Raw genomic sequence first — 21,712 nt, forward strand, 5'->3', positions numbered from 1 at the left:
TATTTGAAATAAGAATGGATAGAAGAATGATTATTGGTGGCGATGATTGGGAGTCAGAAAGTTGTGTATGACATTTGTTTTCTTGTGGCAAGGTCGCACGGCCGAGGTGAGAGGACATTTGTTAATGTATGGAGGGAGGGAGGCAGGGGGCGTTCCGGGAATTACTCGTTTGGATTATGGCACCGTTCCTGCAGCTGCTGTGCTGCAGACATCAGCTGTTTGCGTGTGACTGCAGGTCAGTGTCCACGTTCATGTATATTGGCCAGGGACATGAAGAGAACGGAGGAGGAATTTTTCCTCGACCCTGCTCCCCTTTTCCGCCCACCAGTGACGCAAGTGTTTGCTAAAGACCCATGTCGACTCGCACATTTTCTTTTTTCCAGTCTTTTTCACCAATGTGAAGCCACTTCTGCCATCACCAAGAATTAGACTTCAGAAGCTTCGCAAGCGATGGCTACGGAGCGTTAAGATCCATCGATGCACCTGCGTAGCGCTGGTCTCGTCGGGTCCCGGCATCAAAGTGCCAAGACTTTTTATCTGATCCGCTGGATCCCTGCAGAGAGCGATGTCGGATGCCCGTTTTTTGCCGGTGGTGGAGATGTCCAGGGTTGTGTCTTATCAGATCAAATAGATAATCGCTCCCCATCTTGATGGGGCAGGTGGAGAGGAGCGGTCCGAGTTTGCTGGCGGCATGAACTTGGACGATGGAGGGCAGTTGGTCGTCTTGGCTGTGGATGGGCCCTTGGGAAAAGACGGGGGCAGAAGAGCGGTGTCACGTAAGAGGGATTTTGTTTGAAAGTTCGATGAAGAGGACAAGAACAGGAGTGTAGAAGAAAGTGTTGTAAGCGAGGGTGCTCGGAGATGAGGAAGGTGCCAAGGGGAGATCTGCAACTGCTAGTTTTGTGACCTGAGTGACACTTTCCTCGGTGGCTCTGGAATCCGCGGAGGACTTCGAGATCAATGAGTGCCAGTGACGTGTCATCATGCATGGGAGATAACGCAGTGTAATGAGGCGGACATAGAAGATGACCAGCTTGTCTCAAAGCTGTAGAACGTCAAATGTGTGTTTGTGTACTGATAATGCCGAAATTTTTGTATCCTCTATGACTCCTCGCCAATAATGCTCATATAAAATAGATCGATCTCATCCAAGACTCTGTGCCTTAATCATTTGCTCATATATGCCTCCCCCTCTCGCCAGTTCTTCGTGTCGACCTTCTTCGACTATTGTACCCTGATCAAACACCAAAATTCGATCTGCTCTCTGCACACTGGTGAGCCGATGTGCGATCATGATCGTTGTGCGTTGTCGTGAGACTTTCGAGATTGCTTCTTGAATTTGAGCCTCAGACTGTGAATCTGTGGGATTGATTTATGAGTACTCAGTACCTTTGCAGGCAAGGCAAGAACTTACCCAGAGCTGAGGTGGCCTCATCGAGGAGAAGTATCTCGGGATCTCTGATATATGCTCGAGCGATGGCAACACGCTGCTTTTGACCTCCCGATAACTGTGAACCATTGTTCCCACATTGACTACCAATCATCAGTACAGTGATCCCCGAAAAAACGTCAGCACTCACGTCTCATAGCCATCCGGAAGCGAATTAATGAATTCATGAATTCCTACAGCTTTGCATGCCTCAATGACTTCCTCTCTTGTAGCCACATGACCGGGTCTTGCTCCCAGACCAACGTTGAAAGCAACTGAACCCGAGAACAGGTCGGGGTCTTGGGCTACCAGGCTGATTCTGGCTCGATGCTGTGAGACTGGTACTGATTTGATACTAACTCCATCCAGAAGAATAGCGCCCGAAGTAGGGTCGTAGAATCGTTCAATGAGAGAAATCATAGATGTCTTTCCTGCCCCAGATCGTCCAACAAGCGCAACCGTCTCCCCCGCTTTGATTGTCAAGTTGAGTTTTGCGAAAACGGGTGTGTCGGGCCGCGACTTATATGCAAGGCTTACATTCTGGAACGCAATGGAACCGGTAGGAGTATGCTTATCATTTGACATTGGTGTCGCTGATAGACGAGGTGCAGCAGTGTTCGATGTTGTGTCAATTGTGGGTTTCTGGTCATGTAGTGTGAAGACTCGTGAAGCAGCACCCTTTGCTCTGCCAATATCGGGTGCCAGACTGAATATTTGACCAGCAGCTTGCGCAGAAAAGAGAATAGCAGGAAGTACAATGAAGAATTGGAGGCTGTTGGAATTTATTAGTTATGTCCTTGTAGAGCTTAGGGGTTAAGGATAAATATTTACGTGGTGTATTCTCCAGATCGTACTTGCTTGGATCCCCACCAATATGCGAGTGAATACACATAATATCTTCGACTGTATCAGTCTTTGGTTGTACATTGAGGTCTGGAAGACTTACGTGACAGAAAGAGCGAACGCCAAGATGGCATTCCCGAGGGCCGTGTCCCTGAAAGTCTGTTTTTGGAACTTATCAACAGCCATGTGGAACCTTTCTAAGGTAACTTTTTCCGTTCCTAACGCAGCAACAGTGCGAATGGATGAGCATGCTTCAGTCGCTAGAGAGGCTGCATCGGTATAAGCGAGTTGATTTTTCTCATCGAGCTTCGACAAAACATGCAGTCTGAGGAACCCAGCCGAAATGACCACTGGCGATGTAGCGAACAGCACGATGGCAATCTTCCAAGCAACAACGAATGCTAGAATAGCTCCACCTACGACAGAGACCAATGCAGAGACGATAGTACCAATGATCACGCCCGAGAGGCCACTAAGATGCCCAGCATCCATGCTGATGACTGATATAAGAGAGGATGTTGATCGTCCTGATTGCGAGAACCATTCCACGTCTTGTCGGAGTATTGTTCGGAGAGAGAGGTCGCGGGTTCGAAAGATCAGATGCTCAGACACAAGTCCGAAGCATGAACCAGAAGTAACATACCCCGCGAGCGCGATTAATGAGACCACGAAGAACATCAAACAGTAGAAGTCAACCTGGCCGGATGGTACCGAGGAGTTGAGAAGTTGAACTAAGTGGCCGAAAATGATTGATTCTCCCAGGATCAGCCCACCAGTTATGACAGATCCGACTAGTGCAAGAAGAGTGAAAAAGATCTTGGAACGAGTAAGGGCAAGACATCGCTGAATGATTGTGAAAGTCCCTAATGATTTGCCGTTCTCGACCAGGGTTTCCGTGGACGAAGATGGAGCTGTTTCCGCTTTCATCTCTTCTCCTGCAGATTTTTCTACTTCGAATCCGTCTTCGTCTGACGTAAATGTGTCTGGAGAATCATATGAACCAAGTTTTTGTGCCTCGATCAGTTGATAATAAGCACCGCCAATGTTGGACACCAGAGACTCGTGATTTCCCTGCTCTAGAATCTGACCCTTCCCCATAACAATAATGTTGTCTGCGTGCCTGACAGATGCAAGCCTGTGGGCAATCATGACTGTTGTGCGATGTCCTAACGATCTTGAAGTTCCGAGTGAGCTCAATATTGACTGCTCACTGATGGCGTCCAAAGCACTAGTAGCCTCATCGAGAACAAGTAGAGATGGATCACCCACGAGAGCTCTGGCTAAGCAGACGCGCTGTTTCTGGCCACCAGAAAGCTTCGTTCCGGCTGGTTCTCCTAGCCAGGTATCAATACCGTTCGGTAGCAGCTCAATGAAAGACCATGCATCAGCGGCTTTTGCTGCTTTGACACATCTTCCTCGCATTTCATCTTCGGGGAGTTCTGGCCCTTTGTATCCATCTCGAATGTTGGTGTAAATGCTGCCAGAGAAGACGGCTGGGTCTTGATCAACGAGACTGACTTGACCGCGAAGGCTAGGAAGATTAAAGCTAGGGATGGAATGGCCATCAATGCTAATGACCCCTTCCGAAGGATCATACAATCTCAGCAGCAACGCCGCGATCGTCGACTTCCCGCTGCCAGATGCGCCAACAATTCCGACAGTAGTACCGGCTTTGATCTGTAAATTGACCGAATCCAGTACTTTTTCTAAGGGCCGTGCAGGATATGAGAAAGTAACGTCTTTGAAGACGATTTCCTTGCCTTCTCCAAAGGTCTCCTGTGATGCTGGAAGTCCTGATTTAGAGTAAACATCAATTGGTATATCGGGATAGTCGATGAGGTCTAGAATTCGACGGCCTGCAGAAGCAGCCTGCGAAAATGACTGTATAAACGGACCTGCCTGTCCAATCACAAAGGAGGCGTCTAGTATCAAGAAAACAATCGCATAGACTGTGCCAGCCCCTCCAGATGATCTATCAGACTTCACAATCTGGGAGCCTTGCCAAAATGCCAAAGCGTTTGCGGCATAGCTGCTGTTCGTTAATAATTTATATTTAATGGGATTCGAAGATTTGCTTACGCAATAAAAAATACACTTCCTAGAAGAATGGCGCCTGCCACGGCCTTCAAGATACCGAATTCCATGGCCTTCTCCAGATGACTTTTGTGTTGGTCTGTCAGGGATTCAAATGCATCAAATGCTTGGACTACCTGCACAGCCTTGATAGCCCCTTCAGCTACTGATTCTGCAGAGGTAGTACATTCTGAACTATCCTTGGAATACCGGTTGAGAACTGTGGTCCCGATGAAAACCGCCATGGCCATAGCCGGTATAACCGCGGCAAAGAGGATGCCAGTGAGACGAGCATTGAGAATGAATCCAACAATAAATGCGACTACAAAGTAACTAACAGACTGTACGAAAATACCAACTTTCTCAGCGGTTCCGGACTGAACTGTTTGAGCGTCTACGGTGAGGCGACTGGCAATCTGGAGGCATTAGCAATGTATCAAAAGAGTCAAGGACAAGTTACATCTGGGCATTCCGTTTCGTAGTAGGTTAGATCCATTCCCAGAGCTCTATCCACCATCGCAATCCTTAAACCTCTGGATATGCGAGAACCAACGATGCCCCAACAAGACGCCCATCCCCACGTGACTGCAAAATATGCAGTTGCTTCCAATGTTAGTGAAAGTACAGAGCATTGCAGGGACAACTTACCAACCCCAAGGAGCTGAGAGATTCTTTGATGGACCTCATCTTCTGTTGGTGGAAAGGCATCAATGATCCGCGCAAAAATAACGCCGATGATGGGGAGAGGTGCTCCAGCAGCGACAGCTAGGACGACTCCGCAAAATAGAACGAGTCGCGATTGCACATCATGGAGGGGCCGGAAGAGAGCGAAGTACGAGGCACCCGTGTTCTTCGATGTACCAGTTCTGGGGCGGTGATCGAGCATTGTCTCCCGTTTGCTTGACTTGCCATTTTTGTGGCACCCCAGAGGTGTCATTGAATCTTTCAGCACATGGCAAAAATGATAGACTGGCTCAACGGAGCTTCTAGCAAAGTGAAAAATACTTGCGAGGGATGAGACCGGGCCAAGACTTTGACTTCCCTATCCTTCCCCATGGCCGACTTGGATGGAAGCCATCAGGTAATGGAAATTGCAGAATTCCCCCCCCAAAAAATCAGATTGGCCACTGCAGAAGCAAGGACTACTGTAGTCTGCGGTCAACTTGTCCTGCCGTCACAATGCATGATGAAGGGTCCCCTTGGTGGGAGAACTGGTCCACCTCGGCACCGCATCTTAACGTAGACGTTAAGATTAGGAAAGTGGCGCACCAGGAGCCGGCACTAGCACGTTGCTGGAGAACTATCTGGGGCCAGTAGAACATTGGACTTGGCTTGGATGCCTGTGTGATGACAACTTGATTTCGAGATAGTATCTCGGATTTGCAGCAGAGAGGTGTTGAGTTGGGACGACTTCGTTCCTTTAGCAGTGACATTCTGTGACATCTGGTTCTCTCCGGAATTTCAATATGTCCATTTTCATCTGAATAGCTTCATCTCGTGTATGGCATCATGACGGGAGATTATTTCTTGATCAGCATCGGAGGGAAGGACCGCTGAACCGGCAAAGATCAACGTTGTCCAAGCCAGAGGACTGGCCGTTAGTGGCGTCCCCGCCCCGAGGCCAAGGGGCCGAAGGGTTCAAAGAGGGGCACGATGCCAAGCCAGATTATCAGATCAAGTACCCCAGACCAACAGGGTCTCGGGGCGTTAAGTATTGCAATGGCTGGATGTGTAGATTCATGGATGTCGTACAGGATGCTGAGACCGAGACCGGACCACTATGTGGAGCCTGCGGGCCCCCTAGCAATCTGATGATCTGATAAGATTAAAGATGAAGAATCTTCCCTGCCTCGCCAGCTTGGCTGCGGGACAGCTCACACGGCTTGTTGTATGGTTTGGCAGGCGGGATAGTGTTAGGTAAAGGAAAGAGACGTGGAGCGCGAGAAGCGGAAGTGGAATATTTTGCTGGCAGGGGCCACTGCCGAGATGGTCATCCTGGCCACCGTACTGTAGTATGTCCCAGCCTCTTCGGCCATTGAACCTGCTCACACCGTGAAAGAAGCAATCATCAGAGAATGTCAAAAGCATCCGCTCTCCACATCGCTCCTGACTCATTGGTATGCTGCGTTGGTCCATTGCGTGTGATTTGTCAAGCTCCGAGTGACATCCCGCGCACGTTGCGTGTCAAATTTGCTCTTTGCCTTTCGGACGTCATGGACCATTGGCGGGCTTCCCAAGCGCTCTTTGCAAGCAAATCACGCGTTCCATTTGGAGAGCACGCCGTGGCTCCCACGCATAGCCATCAAGAAAAAGCACAAGGAGACGGTACCAAGCTTCACTCGCTTCAGTATTTACCCACGTCTGAAATGCTCGACTATCGCCTTCACCGATCATGATTCCGAGAGAATACTCTCGGTTCCACGCCCACTCTTCACTTCTTCAGCACGTGATAAGACCTTTGAACAACCCCTCATACAGTATCGCCATTGCCACGTTGGCAAGTCGTGAAGGGTTTCCCATTCATGCATCAGGATCGAGATACAAACCTCGCCTAGAACAGGAGAAGCATAGATAGACTTTGAGTCTAGAACGCTATTCTGCAACATGTCTGAGAGGCTCTCCATACTCAACGACCCTCCCAAGGTCTTAGAAGGGCCACAACTCCTTCACAAGCTGATACGGTGGGATCGCCACAGTGAGAAATGCGCTCTAGATTTTACCAGCGGCGGTACTCGGCAACGATACATCTATAGAGATATTCAGTGTCTTGTTGACTCTCTGGTGTTGCGGATACAGGAGTCTTTACCCAAAAGGAGTTCTCAGACGGAGCAACCACATCGCCAACATATCGTTCCAATCCTACTTCCGCAATCACCTTCTCTCTACATTTCCCAACTCGCCATCCTACAATCTGGTGGTGCATTCTGTCCTATCAATCTTGATGCACCTCAGGAACGGATTAAGTTCGTTGTCGAAGACGTCTCGGCGGGCCTGCTCATCACAACTTCCGAGTTCAAAGATGTTGTATCTTGGGAAAACGGTCCAATCGTCATCCTTGTTGACGAATTTCCCGTACTACCCAAGGGAGAGGTACTTCAACCAGGTGTGTCACGTGACATGACTCCTGAGGACCTTGCCTATGTGATGTACACTTCTGGGTCGAGCGGAACGCCAAAAGGTGTGGCCGTTAGCCATCTAGCAGTCTCGCAATCTCTTCTTGCTCATGAGAGACACATTCCTCAATTTAAACGATTCCTTCAATTTGCAGCACCCTCATTCGACGTTTCGGTTTTCGAGATCTTCTTCCCTTTCATTCGTGGTTGCACTTTGGTTGGCTGTAATCGAAGTCAGCTGCTCAATGACTTGCCAGGAATTCTCAATGAATTGGAAATTGATGCTGCCGAGCTCACTCCGACGGTAGTTGGATCTCTTCTCCAAAAAAGGTCGAATGCGCCGGGACTGAAACTGCTGTTGACGATTGGAGAAATGCTGACAACACCAATTGTTGGGGAATTTGGTGCCTCAGAGACAAAGCCATGCATGTTATATGGCATGTATGGACCGACAGAGGCGGCCATTCATTGTACCATCTATCCTGAAATGGCAGCCAGTACAAAGCCGGGCAACATTGGCGTTCCATTTGATACTGTCTCAACTTTCATCGCAGCTGCTAGCACTGGCCCGGAAGATACAGCCAATCTAAAATTCCTTCCAGTTGGGGAACTCGGAGAGCTTGTCCTTGGGGGACCGCAGCTGGCTCATGGATATTTGAACAGGGAAGAGCAAAATAAAGCAGCCTTCGTGACCTTCGAAGGTAGAAATTACTACCGAACAGGTGACAAGGCTCGGCAGCTTGATGATGGAACGATTGAAATTCTTGGTCGAATGAGTGGAGGTCAGGTCAAACTTCGAGGTAAGGCCCAACTTCTTGGAATACTATTCCCTCTTCTGTGTCCATTTCAGGTTTCGTAGCAGCTGCTGGAACATTCTGCTCCCGAATAGACTTTGAAGAAGTATGCTGACTCAGTTTTATTGGCAAACAGGTCAAAGAGTTGAGCTAGGCGAAATTGAGGAGGCCGTCTACAAGCATCCAGGTGTAAAGACAGTCTCAGCGATTGTGCTTGGTGGTGTTCTCGTTGTCTTTACTCTCGTTGGTGACGAAACACTGTCTGCTGAAGACGTGATGAAGACTTGCGCTAAATGGCTCCCTAAGTTTATGTTGCCCAGCGAGATCATTCTGTCTCGAAACTTCCCTTACCTACCATCTGGTAAGGTGGACAAGAAGAAGCTGGTGGCCGATTACCAGCAACACCGAGACATCGACGGCAGTGAAAGCGCCGCTAACCTGAATGAGACAGGGAAGGCCGTTAAGCAAATACTCGAAGAGCTTTTGGGACCCTTTCCAGCAAAGATGCGCCTGGCAGCTATTGGTCTTGACTCTCTCGTTGCTATCAGAGTGTCATCAAAATTACGAGTGCTGGGATTCAACGTCAGCACAGTTGCGATATTAAATTGTGATACATTGAGCTCTCTGACGCGCCTCTGCGAAAATTCTAGAACAGAACGTTCCCAAGTCTCAGACAGTCCTCAAAGGCACACCATAGAAGACGTCGTAACGATTTTGAACGGAAATGCCAAGGATGTTGAATCAACGATGCTTTGTACACCACTCCAGACGGCAATGTTGGCAGAAACTGCTGTGGATGAAAAAGCATATCGGAACTGGGTTGAGATAGACCTACCGGAGACCCCAGATATACAACACGTAATCTCAAACATCCGCGCTCTTTCGGAAGCGAATTCAATTTTGAGAACCGGCTTCACGGAATCTCTAGACTCGGATGGTTATGTCCAAATCATCTGGAAAAGCTTTCCGGACTCTAACATCGAACAAGTCGCCATGTTCAATTATGAGTTTGATCCTTTGAAGGATGCCTCTTTACACCATCCTATCCGAATCCAGATGCTCCAAAGTTCTTCCAGTATGAAACTATTAATACACATCTATCATGCTTTATATGATGCCTGGTCATTGGAGCTCCTTCTTGATGACCTTGATACTCTCCTTATGGCAAAGCCACTCGCCAAACGTCCTCCCTTCGCCGATGTTGTTGAAGGCTACGCTAACGGTATCCTCAAATACAATGATTGGACTTCGAAAGATTACTGGAAAGATCATCTATCACATCTAGATGTTAGACGGATTCCGAGCTTCCACAGTCGCAACGCACCACCACCGGGGCTGTCTAATACTCGCCTAGCGACTTCGATTTCGACATCAGAGGTAGAGGCAGCAGCCCGACGCCTTTCATCCAGCCCCCAATCTCTGTTCCAAGCTGCTTACGCCTTAGTTCTGGGATCATATCTTGGTTCCGCAGACATTTGCTTCGGCACAGTGTTTTCTGGTCGTACACTTCCCATCGTTGGAATCGAGCACATTGCTGGGCCATGTCTTGCAACCTTACCAGTTCGGGTAGACTTATCCTTGTCTACGACGATGCAAGACTTGATTCGAGAGCTAAACACCACAAATCGGAAACACCTTGAATTCTGTGATGTTCCTCTACGCGATATCAAATCAGCCGGCTGTGTACATCCTCGACAACTGCTCTTCGATACTCTGCTCATTTGGCAGCAAACCTTGCACGACCACGGCCATACCAGGAAACACGTCAAACTGGTTGATACAGTAGACAACTTGGAATTCAATTTGACCATTGAAATTATTCCGAGTCCCGAAAACATCGAAATGAAGGCCAACTTTCAGCGTTCGCTTTTCCCCGAGTCCCAGGTCAAGAATCTTCTGAAGCAAGTTGAACAACTTGTACGTGTCGTAGTTGAAGATGAAGCGACGCCGTTGGAGGGGGTCTTCGATAGATTGAGTAGCGACGTCTTGTCCATTGAAAATGAAACACCCGAATTGGGCTTAAAGGGGGGGTCCCTCTCATCGCCGGTCGAGAGAATCGCCGCTCAAGACCCTGAAAGAACTGCAATAGAATTCGCAAAAGCAATCGGCAAAGACGAACTCGACGTTAGTTACGTGTCATATTGCGAACTGAACTCCAGAGCGAATCAAATGGGAAATTACCTCCAGGCACAGAACGTCCTCCCAGATGAACTCGTCTGTATATGTCTAGAGAAGTCGGCCGACTTCTATACTTCTATACTTGCCACTGCCAAGATTGGAGCTGGATACCTTCCTGTCACACCTGATATACCACCGGAGCGCCTTGAGCACATTCTTCGTGAAGCGAAGGTCCAAGTTTTGATGGCGGAGGCAGCTTCTAGACCTTTGCTGAAGGCTGTGCAAGGCCTGACTATCGTTTACATAGACGAAATTAATTTCGCGGATTATTCATCCAAGGATATTTTATCGAGATCCTCCCCAAACAATATCGCTTATTGCGTCTTCACTTCTGGGAGTACAGGCACCCCGAAAGGGGTATTGGTGACCCAAGGAAATCTTTTAAGCAACTTAGATGTTCTGGAAGACCTTTATCCTGTATCCAAGGATTCGAGATTCTTGCAATCCTGTTCTCAGGCGTTTGACGTGTCGGTCTTCGAGATTTTCTTTGCGTGGAGAGTTGGTGGTTGCCTTTGCTCTGCCGTCAAGGACGTTCTTTTCCGAGATATCGAGAATGCTACCAGGGTCCTCGAAGTGACTCACTTGAGTTTGACGCCAACCGTAGCATCGCTGATCGAGCCAAAGAAAGTACCGAAGGTTCAATTTCTAGTTACTGCTGGAGAAGCTGTCACCCAAAAGGTCTTCAATGCCTGGGCTGACAGGGGTCTCTGGCAAGGCTATGGTCCCAGTGAGACCACGAACATCTGCACCATCAATCCTAAGGTCACTAGATATGACTCCATCAACAATATTGGCCCACCTTTTCGAAACACTTCGGCGTTTGTTCTAAGCCCAGAGCCTGAGTTTGGACTGGTGCCAAGAGGCGGAGAGGGCGAATTCTGCTTTGGCGGATCGCAAGTCTTTCGGGGATACATGGACCGAAGCCAAGAAGTTAGCAAGATTATCAAGCATCCCAAATATGGGCGACTGTACAGAAGTGGCGACTTTGGTCGGCTGATGCCCGACGGCTCTCTGGCCTTCACTGGAAGAAAAGATGATCAAGTCAAGATTCGAGGCCAAAGAGTAGAATTGGGTGAAATAACCAATTCGATGCTTAGATCTGGGGCTGTCAAAGATTGTGTGACGATGGTAATTATCAGTGAGGATGGCACCTCGCAGCGATTGGTCTCCTTCTGGACTTCAGGTCTCGAAAACTCCGAGATCTTCGAGTGCATCCACCCCAACCCAGAAATCATCAAAAAGTTGTACAAAGATATCGAACTCGCTCTCCCAGCTTATATGATTCCTTCGTCATTGATCCCGGTCTCCTTCCTCCCCTCAACATCACAGGGCAAAATAGACAGACGAGCACTGATCGGACAATTTCGCTGCCTTAATGCACATTACCTGAATCTGGCTTCTAAAACCGTGAAGTCTCCCTCAGACCATACCTGGACGGACTTGGAACAAGAAATCGCGACGGCAACGGCCAAGGTTGCAGGGGTCTCTTTGAACGAAGTTGGTCCAGAGACATCTTTCTTCAGCTTAGGAATCGACTCTATCTCCGCGATATCATTATCGAGGGTCTTGCGACAGAGTCTTGACCTTGAGATCGAGATTTCAGACATTTTGAAGCATCCATCAGTGGTGAGACTAGCCAACAGACTGGAAATTCGTGGTCAAAAGGCTACAGCGAGTGAAAACACTTCTGCCGATTCGTTTGATTTCGGGTTTGACGAAAATTTCCTCGAATCGACGACTAGCAGATTTGAGAAAGCTGGGAGATCCGTGCAGGCTATTTTCCCATGTACACCGCTCCAAGAAGCAATGCTTTCGGCAGCAGAATCGTCGTCGGAGAAGCTCTATGACAACCATGTTGCTCTCAATATCAGCGGCCAGCTCGAGAAGATCAAAGCATGCTGGAGGGAAATGGTTCGGAGACACGAAATTCTGCGAACATGTTTCGTGAGCACCGATATGTCAAGATATGTATATGCTCAAGTTGTCTTGACTGATTATGATCTCGAATTTGGCATGATCACATCATCGTGCGGGAGAAGTTCAGGTCGTCGAGAGTTTGAGCCACCCTATGCAATCGACGTGATCAAAAGCAACGGATCTACCAAGCTGCTGATATCCATGCATCATGCTCTGTATGATGAGGTCGCTCTGAGTGTGCTTTATGAAGAGGTCGAAAGCCTGTACCACAGCAAGTCCTTGCCTCCCTCAGTCTCATTCTCCCCATTCCTGAGAAACATGGCCTCAATGAACATGGACGAAGCGGACAATTTCTGGGGCACAATTCTGAAAGACTGTGTGCCATCCCGTTTCAGAAGAGCCCTACAACACTCTTCGAAGCAGCAGCGAAGCCAGAATCCTTCCCGGATTCAGAGAACGACTGCCAGTTTCTCTCTGAAATGGGTCGAAGAAAGCACCAAGAAGAACAGCACGTCACTGTTAGCCATCCTTCATACCGCTTGGGCACGCCTTTTGTCTGAACACCTTCAAGAGACAGATATCTGTTTCGGCAATGTTGTCAGTGGCCGTACAGTACCGATCGATGGGATTGAACGTCTTATCGCACCTTGCTTCAACACGATTCCAACTCGACTCCAAAACATTCATACCCTCTCCTATCTCGAAGCATTTCGAAAAATGCAAACCCTCAACGCAGATTCTCTTCCATTCCAGCTTACCCCTTTACGTCGTCTCCAGTCAAAGTTCAGTCCTGATGGTTCTCGTCTTTTTGATACCCTTTTCATTTTACAACAGCCTCCCAGAGACCTTGATTCCTCTATTTGGTCAATTTCAGAGGATGACGGAGCCATGGATTTCCCTCTTGTTTGCGAAGTTGTACCGAAGCATAGCGATGATACCCTTGAGATTATACTTCATTCATACACTTCAATCTTTTCTAAGGAAGAAACATTTGCTCTTCTTACTGGGTTTGAGGAGCGAATCCAGACGTCGTTGCAGAATCCTCGTCGCCAGATTTTGTCCGCTGCGATTCGAGACGAAATAATCACTGAGAGTGAGAAAAGGGAGACAATTGAATTACAGGAGTCAAGAACTGAGGAGTCATTGACAACAATGTCTGTAGAAGAAGAAAAGCTTCGGGACGTCATATCAAACTTCACAGATGTTCCATCTGCAAGAATCGGACGAGATATTAGTATTTTCAGATTTGGTCTGGACAGCATTAGTACTGTCCAGGTTGCAGCTCGACTTCGGAAGCAAGGCCACATTGTATTGGCAAGCGATATACTGGAGCGTCCCACAATATCTCAGCTAAGCACCTATCTTTTACAGCTGGCCAGCAAGAGCACCAAAGCCAAGGAATACGACTTCGACGCTTTTGATCGCCAGCACCGGGAGACTATCTGCTCGAAACATAATCTCGACGCTGGCCGAGTTGAGGCTGTCCGTCCATGCACTGCTGTGCAGAAGGGTATGCTTGCCCAAACATTACACTCTGATGGCCAAGAGTATGCAAATAGTCTGTGGCTCGAGTTACTGCCAGAGTATTCGGTCTCCAGAGTGAAAGCCGCATGGGAGACTGTGTGTACACAATATGAGATGTTGAGGACCGGATTCGCATCATTTGATGATCCGAAGCATTCCTTTGTAATGGTCATTTACGCCAAAGAGAATTTCTCTCTCCCATGGTCGGAGGAGACTGAGGACAATCAAACTCTGAGCTTGAAAAATATGCTGGAACGACCCTGGGCCTTGGCCCTTTTACAGGAGAATGGCAGGTCCACAATCAAGTTCACAGCACACCATGCTCTATACGACGCGCAGTCTATCCAGATGATCCTCTCAGATGTTGCCCAGGCAGCCGCCTCCCAAGCTTCCCCCAACCGTCCGTCAATTATTTCGCTGCTCGGAGCAATTCTATACAACAGCGAGGACGACATCGAAGGCCAAAAACTCTTTTGGGAGAGAGCGGAGAACAAAATCGTTGTCAACCGTTTCCCAGACCTCACTTCTCTTCAAATTTCGGACCACAGAAGTGAAGTACGGGAAGTTTCTTCGAAATCAACTGTCACAGAGCTAGAAGGACTCTGCAGACAAAACGGCGTCACAATGCAAGCTGCTGCACAGGCATCATGGGCTAAGTTACTTGCTGCATACATTGGGGAGAGTTCAACAACCTTCGGAATGACACTTTCAGGGCGCTCGATTCACGAGGAAGCAGATGGTATCTCGTTCCCAAGTATCGTGACTCTTCCGGTTCGATGCGATGTCACTGGCACAAATTCCGCGCTGCTCTCAAGGACTATGAACTCAAATGTCTCCCTGCACAAATATCAATTCACACCACTCACTTCAATACAGAAGTGGGCTGGCTTCCCTGAAGGCAAGATCTTCGACACTCTTTTTGCCTACCAAAAACTTCCAGGCAGCCTCGAGGACGTCGAGTTCCCGTGGAGAGTGATCCGAGAGGAAGCTTCTGTGGATTACGCCGTCTCGTTAGAAGTGCAACCTGCGAAATCTGGCGAGCTGACACTTCGATTGACATTCCGTGTTGATCTCATTCCCCCTGAACATGCAGAATTGCTTCTCCGACAGTACGATGCTCTTCTTCTGGATATTCTTCGAAATCCTGACGGCCCCTGCGACCTTGCTCCGGACGTACACAACGAACTACTCTCAATTACACCTGCGAAAGACTACGATATTGATGGACCTGTCACACTTCTGCATGAATATGTGGAACGAGGTGCACAGCAATGGCCGAATAAGACAGCTCTGCAATTCGCAACGAGTCTCGAACCTGGCAACACAAAGAGCAGTTCGTGGACTTATGAACAGCTCAACAATGAAAGCAACAAGATCGCTCATCTGCTCTTGAATCGTCAAGCCACTCCTGGGCAGATCATTCTAATATGCTTCGATAAGTGTGCTGAAGCATCATTTGCAATTATCGGGATCTTGAAAGCTGGATGTGCCTATGTTGCACTTGATCCAAATGCTCCAGCAGAACGACTGAAGTTCATCATCAGAGATTCTGGTGCGAGTTTGATGTTGAGTGCGGGAAAGCCTGGACAGATGCTGCAAGGAATTTTGGATAGAGATATCATCACGCTGGATTCTCTGGATATCCTGGCAGGCTGTTCCTCTGAGCAACCACAATTATCTCGAGATGTCACGCCTCACGATGTAGCATACTGCCTCTACACATCGGGGACCACTGGAACGCCGAAGGGATGCCTGATCACTCACGATAACATGGTACACTTCTTGCGGGCATTCCAAAGACTCTTTTCTGGACATTGGAGCGAGGACTCGAAGTACTTGCAATTTGCCTCATTCCACTTTGATGTCAGCGTCATGGAACAGTTCTTCAGCTGGAGCATTGGCATCTGCGTTGCTTCCGCACCCCGAGACGTGATCTTCGAGGACATCACTGGCGCCATCCAACAACTTGGAATCACGCATATCGATCTCACTCCTAGCCTTGCTCGCCTCATCCACCCAGATGATGTACCTTCGCTATGCAAAGGTGCCTTCATCACTGGTGGAGAGCAGCTGAAGCAAGAGATTTTAGATGTTTGGGGCGAGCATGCAGTCATCTACAATGGCTACGGTCCTACTGAGGCAACGATCGGATGCACAATGTACCAGCGAGTTCCCAAGAACGGAAAACCGTCCAATATCGGGCCACAGTATGATAATGTGGGTTCCTTTGTCATGAAACCGGGCACTGAGCTGCCTGTTCTGCGTGGTGGCATCGGTGAACTTTGCGTCTCAGGCAAGTTGGTCGGAATGGGATATCTCAATCGTCCAGACTTGAATGTGGAGAAATTCCCTACTCTCCAGTCATTCAACCAGCGTGCTTATCGAACTGGAGATCTCGTTCGGATTCTTCATGATGGATGCTTTGTATTTCTTGGTAGAGCTGATGATCAAGTCAAACTCCGGGGTCAACGACTAGAACTGAGTGAGATTGTTGAAGTTATCAGGAAGAGCTCGAGCGATCTTCAAGAAGTCGTAACTCTAGTGTTGAAACATGCCACGCAGCAGAAAGAGCAACTTGTCTCATTCTTTGTCAAGTCATCTCCTGAAGAGGACGGCAGCTTAATCTCAACGATGAGAGATGCCTGCAAGTCTCGTCTGCCAGGATACATGGTTCCTACTCACTTCATTCCTATCAGGGCACTCCCACTGAATGCGAACAACAAAGCCGACTCAAAGCAACTGGCTGCGATTTACAACAGCCTTACCGTGGATGACTTGCAGAGCTTGAGTCAGTCAAGCCAGCAAGACAAGGAATGGACCGAGAACGAGAGGAGGATCGTTCAGATCTTGGCAGAAGCAATGCATATTGAACGGTCAGCATTGACTCGTAGTTCGAACATATTTGAACTCGGGCTGGATTCCATCTCAATCATTGGCTTTTCTCGGGCTCTACAGGATGCAGGTCTGGAGAATGCCAAACTCTCAGCCGTGAAGAACAATCCTTCTATTGGAGGACTTGTCAGAGTTCTGATGGGAGGCACAGCTTTGGATCAAGGACGAGAAAATGCGTACGTCGCAGCAACACAAGCCATGGCTGCATTCTCTCAGCGGCACATGGCCGATGTGTGCGACGAACTTGGAATTGAGAGCGCGGATGTCGAGACCATTGCCCCCTGCACCCCGGTTCAAGAGGGTATGATCTACAGATTCCTGGAAAGCGAATACCCGCTTTATTTCAACAATTTTGAGTTTCGTCTTGACCAACGAGTTGATAATGAGAAGATGCTCGCTGCTTGGAACAACGCTGTGACTCGCCTCCAGGTTCTTCGAACCAAGTTTGTGTCGACTAGCGATGGGTATGCTCAAGTCGTGCTGAAAAGTGGTATCGCTTCTTTGGATGGTCCAATCATTGACTATGATTCTGCGGAGAAGTCACACTCTCTGAAGACGCCATACACGCTCAGCCTTTGTTCTGTAAACAATCTGACACTTCGGATTTTCCATGGGCTCTACGATGGCAACAGTCTTACACTGCTGCTCCGTCGCGTCGTGGGGGAGTATCGTAAGCTCGGATCGATCGAGTATGGTCCGTCTTTCACATCGTCTCTGCCATACGGACCATTAGCACAGGTACCAGGAGCCCGAGAATTCTGGTCTTCTCACTTGGAACATTGGACCCATCAAACCATGCCTACGATATTGGGGTCTACTGAAGACGTCGTTGCTACTGCAACCATCGATGACCTCGTCGGCTTCGACGCTCTCCGCAAACTGTTAGTTGCAACACCTCAAGCTGTGATCCAAGCCGTGTGGCTCTCTGTCCTTCAAAATCTGATCTCATCAAACCTCACAATCGGTATTGTCGCCTCCGGACGAGCCATAGACTTTGAGGGAGCAGATAGGGTCATTGGGCCTCTTTTCAACACCATTCCTTTCCACATCAAGCTTCAACCTGGTACATCATCCGGATCTCTGATCACGAAATGCCACGAGTTTAATATGCAGATGCAGGATTTCCAGCATACGCCGTTGAAAAATATCCAGAAGTGGAGTCCGGCGAAACCGGGACAGTCTCTTTTTGATACGTTGTTTGTCTTCCAGCGTCCGGAGATGGATAGCGAGAAATTTGCGAAGGGGACTTGGACGCAAGTGGACGGTGGGCAGGTTGCTGATGTAAGTTCGAGCGTCTCAATGGTAATTAGAGTGCTAATGTTGATGTAGTACCCCTTGGCGTTCGAAGCCAATCTCAGTCCTGATAGCAAGAGGCTTGACTTGACGATCGTGGCTCAAGGTACCGCAATCACCCAGGCCAGAGCTACGGATCTTCTGGGGCAAGTTCTGGAGGTGCTGCACGAGACGATCCAGAACTCTGGGAGGAATATCGTTTCTCAGCACGATGGTGGACGAATTGAGAATGGAAGAAACGACCCTGAGGAGCAATCTCAGGGAGCTTTGCTAAGCACCCCAACTGAACCTTATACATGGTCCAATGAAGCACGCAATATGAGGAAAGAAATTGCTTTACTCGCAAAAGCCTCTGAGGAGACCATTGACGAAAACTCTTCCATTTTCGAACTCGGGTTGGACAGCATCGATGTTATCAAACTCTCATCCCGACTGAAGAAACGAGCTATCGTGATCCCGGTCAGTGCCATCATAAAATCACAGACAATTGCGAGTCTGTCTCGCAATATCTCTTCTCGATACAATGCAGCCAAACGCGCGAGTGGGAAATCCCTGGAGTCTATTAGCCGTGAGCTTAGGACCTATCTCGAGCACACCGGAAAGCTGCCGGTAGACGTCGAGACTGTCTTGCCTGCAACACCATTGCAGCAGAGCATGGTCAACGAGATGATCAAATCCGGATATACGAGATACTTCAACGTCGATGGCTTCAAGTTAGCAGACAACGTCAATAAGGAGAAGTTGATGGCAGCTGTGAAGAAGGTGATTGAGCAGTCGCCAATTCTGCGAACGACTTTCGTGGAGATTGGTGATCCCAGATTGCCACTCAGCTATGCTCAAATCGTTCAGAAGAAGCTCAATTCTTCAACTGAGAACTTTTCAACCCGCATTTTGAGACCGGGTGAAGAGTTTGAGGACTTTATGGGTCGCTTCAAAGCCGAATCCACGGCTTTGGCAATTGAGAAGCAGGTACTATTGCAGGTGCATTGCGTTTCCGCAGAACAGTCCAAATATTTGGTGATTGCCATTTCTCATGCACTGTATGATGGAACATCTCTCCGCTCCATTCACGATGATATCCAGCGAACCTATCACGGAGAGTTGAAGCCTCGACCAGAGTTCATGCCGTTCTTGGAAGAGGTCTTCCAATCAACAACCGAGGAAGCAAAGAAATTCTGGAGGACAACTTTGTCAAACCTCCCCCCTGCAAGATTCCCTCGAGAGGAGCTCTTTGATGATCTGGATGGGAGTCAGAGCACGAGATCGGAAAGGCGCTCTCGAGTTCCACTCCAGAAGATCGAGCAACTTTGCAAATTTTCAAGAATCACCATGCAAACCCTGGGACAGACTTGCTGGGCTCTCGTTCTGGCTCACCTGATGGGCCAGCTCGATGTCGTCTTTGGCTCTGTCCTCTCGTGTCGTGATTCGGAAGACGCCAATGAGGTTATGTTTCCTTTGATGAATACTGTGGCTGTGAGATCGGTACTTCATGGAAGGTTACTCGACATGCTGAAGTACATGCAAGAGATGAGCGATATGACAAGAGGTTATCAGCATTTCCCACTGGGGACCGCGCAAGCGTATGCTCTGGCTTCAAGGCAGGGCCAAACCTCAACCAAGGATACGGCACTATTCGATACTCTGTTCATCTACCAAGGTCGCCGTTCGACAACCGGAAGTGATCGGCTGTACGAGTCAGTTTACGGGGCTTCCGATGTCGAGTTTCTAGTCTGTGCCGAAATGGAGATTGTTGAGGATGAATATGTCTCATGGACAACGGCTTGCAAGTCAGTTGCTGCCACAGATCCAGAAGGGATCATCGATGCACTCGAGAGTGTTCTCGAGCATATTATTGGCAATCCCGGGACTCAAACAATCATCACAGATCCGGAGGGCATTTCAGTCTGCGGTTTGCCGAAATTCAAGAAATCTGAGACCAAGACAGCGCCTGCTGGTACTCAGCCAATAAATGGTGTCGACGGTGAATGGTCGAGTACGGAGGTCACAATTCGCAAAGCCCTTCATGAGATCTCAGATGTTCCTGAGGATGCGATTCGCAAGGACTCAACTATTTTTCATCTCGGTCTTGACTCGATACTGGTCCTCAAGCTTCCTGCTCTTCTCAAGAAATGTGGCATCAAGCTTAGTGTTTCTGATATCCTCAGGGAACAGACAGTGTATGGTATGGCGAACGCTGCACAGGGTTCGAAATCAGACGTCAACGGGACTCTAGATGTTGACTCCATCCTCGCAGCTGCGGTGCCTGCTGAAGAATTATCTTCTGCGCTTCTCGAACTCGAGAAAGAGGTAGGAGAGATTCAGTACATCATGCCTGCGACGGCTGGAGAGTTGTTTATGATCAGACAATGGCAAGCTTCTCAAGGAGCTATGTTCTATCAAACTTTCATCTACTCTCTATCTGGGCCAATCGATAGGTCGAAGTTTGAGACAGCTTGGAGTGAGCTTCTGGGACGGCATGATATCCTTCGGACTGGCTTCTTGGAACTTGGTACAGATATTGCGCAGGTTGTGTTCAAGAACCCTATGAATGAGGTGATCTATCATCCAGAGAGAAGTGACTCAAAGATTCGGAAGCATCGAAAAGACCTGAGGCTCCCTCCTGTGAACTTGGTGGTGGAGGGAGCTGAAGCTTCATCATCCATAGTGAAGATAATGCTTCATCATGCTCTGTATGACGGCATCAGTCTCCCAATCTTGATAAAGGAGTTCCAGTCTTTGTACCGAGGAAAGGCTGTGACGGAAACTTCACATGGATTTAAATCATTCATCGCTCAGTCAGTCTCAGCGTCATCCCCGAATTCGATGCAGGAGAAATGGAAGTCATATCTAAACCACTGTACACTATTTCCGAGTCGCAGCACCGACGATACCGCATTTACGAAGAGCAAGAAGCGAATGGAAGTCTTCCATCCCCTAAACCAAGTATCAAATATCAAGCAACTCGCTCAAGACTCAGGAGTCAGCATCGACGCCCTATTCCTCGCAGCAGCTTCCAAGATCTACGCTTCCAAACTTCCTTCCGACTCTGCCACCCAAGTCGTCTTTGGCATCTACCTCGCAAACCGGTCCCCCTTCGGGGAAGACCTTTCAAATCTAGTAGCACCAACACTCAACCTCTTGCCGCTTCGTGTGCAAGATCCGCTTTCTAGAACTATTCCAGAGCTTGCGAAAGTGATACAGAAAGACATCCACATGATTAGCAGCAAAGAAATGGTGTCTGCTTCACTGGCTGATATTTACACCTGGACTGGGGTGCGAGTAAATTTCTTCGTCAATATTTTGAAGTCTGCCAATCCTGGAATTAAATCGAAGCAAGAAAGCAAGAGAGAGGAGTGGATCGCAGTACAAGATCTGGGAAAGAGAGCAGAGGTTGTGGATGAAGTTGTGAATGAGGATATAAAGGTCCCGAGCGACGGAAGGTGTGATGCTTATTTGGTATTGTTCCTTTCCATGTCGAACAATCTGGGGTCAAGAGCTAACGACTAGAACAGTCATCAGTTGATCTAGAGTTCAGATATCACAGGGATGATAACAAACTGGATGTGGGTGTTTTCGCGCCTACGGAGATGCTGCCAGTTGAGGAGGCGGAGTCCATGATTGGGGAGTTTCTGAGGGTCTTTGAGTGAGGATGAGAG

At 48.5% G+C, this 21,712-nt stretch overlaps 2 protein-coding genes across 2 annotated transcripts; one reads left to right on the forward strand and one right to left on the reverse strand.

The window, feature by feature from the left end:
- Positions 1-1,144: 1,144 nt before the first annotated feature.
- K444DRAFT_641893 (ABC transporter-like protein) lies at positions 1,145-5,231 on the reverse strand (the record flags this gene model as incomplete). The annotated part of the gene is made up of 8 exons (XM_024884677.1): positions 1,145-1,359; positions 1,415-1,533; positions 1,581-2,201; positions 2,261-2,326; positions 2,376-4,301; positions 4,352-4,761; positions 4,806-4,948; positions 4,994-5,231. 8 exons carry the CDS (start codon positions 5,229-5,231, stop codon positions 1,145-1,147), a joined length of 3,738 nt encoding a protein of 1,245 aa, XP_024739531.1.
- A 1,718-nt stretch (positions 5,232-6,949) lies between these two features.
- On the forward strand, positions 6,950-21,703 carry K444DRAFT_523792 (uncharacterized protein; the record flags this gene model as incomplete). Its single annotated transcript, XM_024874315.1, has 4 exons — positions 6,950-8,258; positions 8,389-18,044; positions 18,093-21,512; positions 21,569-21,703. 4 exons carry the CDS (start codon positions 6,950-6,952, stop codon positions 21,701-21,703), a joined length of 14,520 nt encoding a protein of 4,839 aa, XP_024739532.1.
- Between the last annotated feature and the right edge of the window lie 9 nt (positions 21,704-21,712).

Source organism: Hyaloscypha bicolor, assembly GCF_002865645.1.
Source record: "Hyaloscypha bicolor E unplaced genomic scaffold K444scaffold_53, whole genome shotgun sequence".
NCBI lineage: Eukaryota > Fungi > Ascomycota > Leotiomycetes > Helotiales > Hyaloscyphaceae > Hyaloscypha > Hyaloscypha bicolor.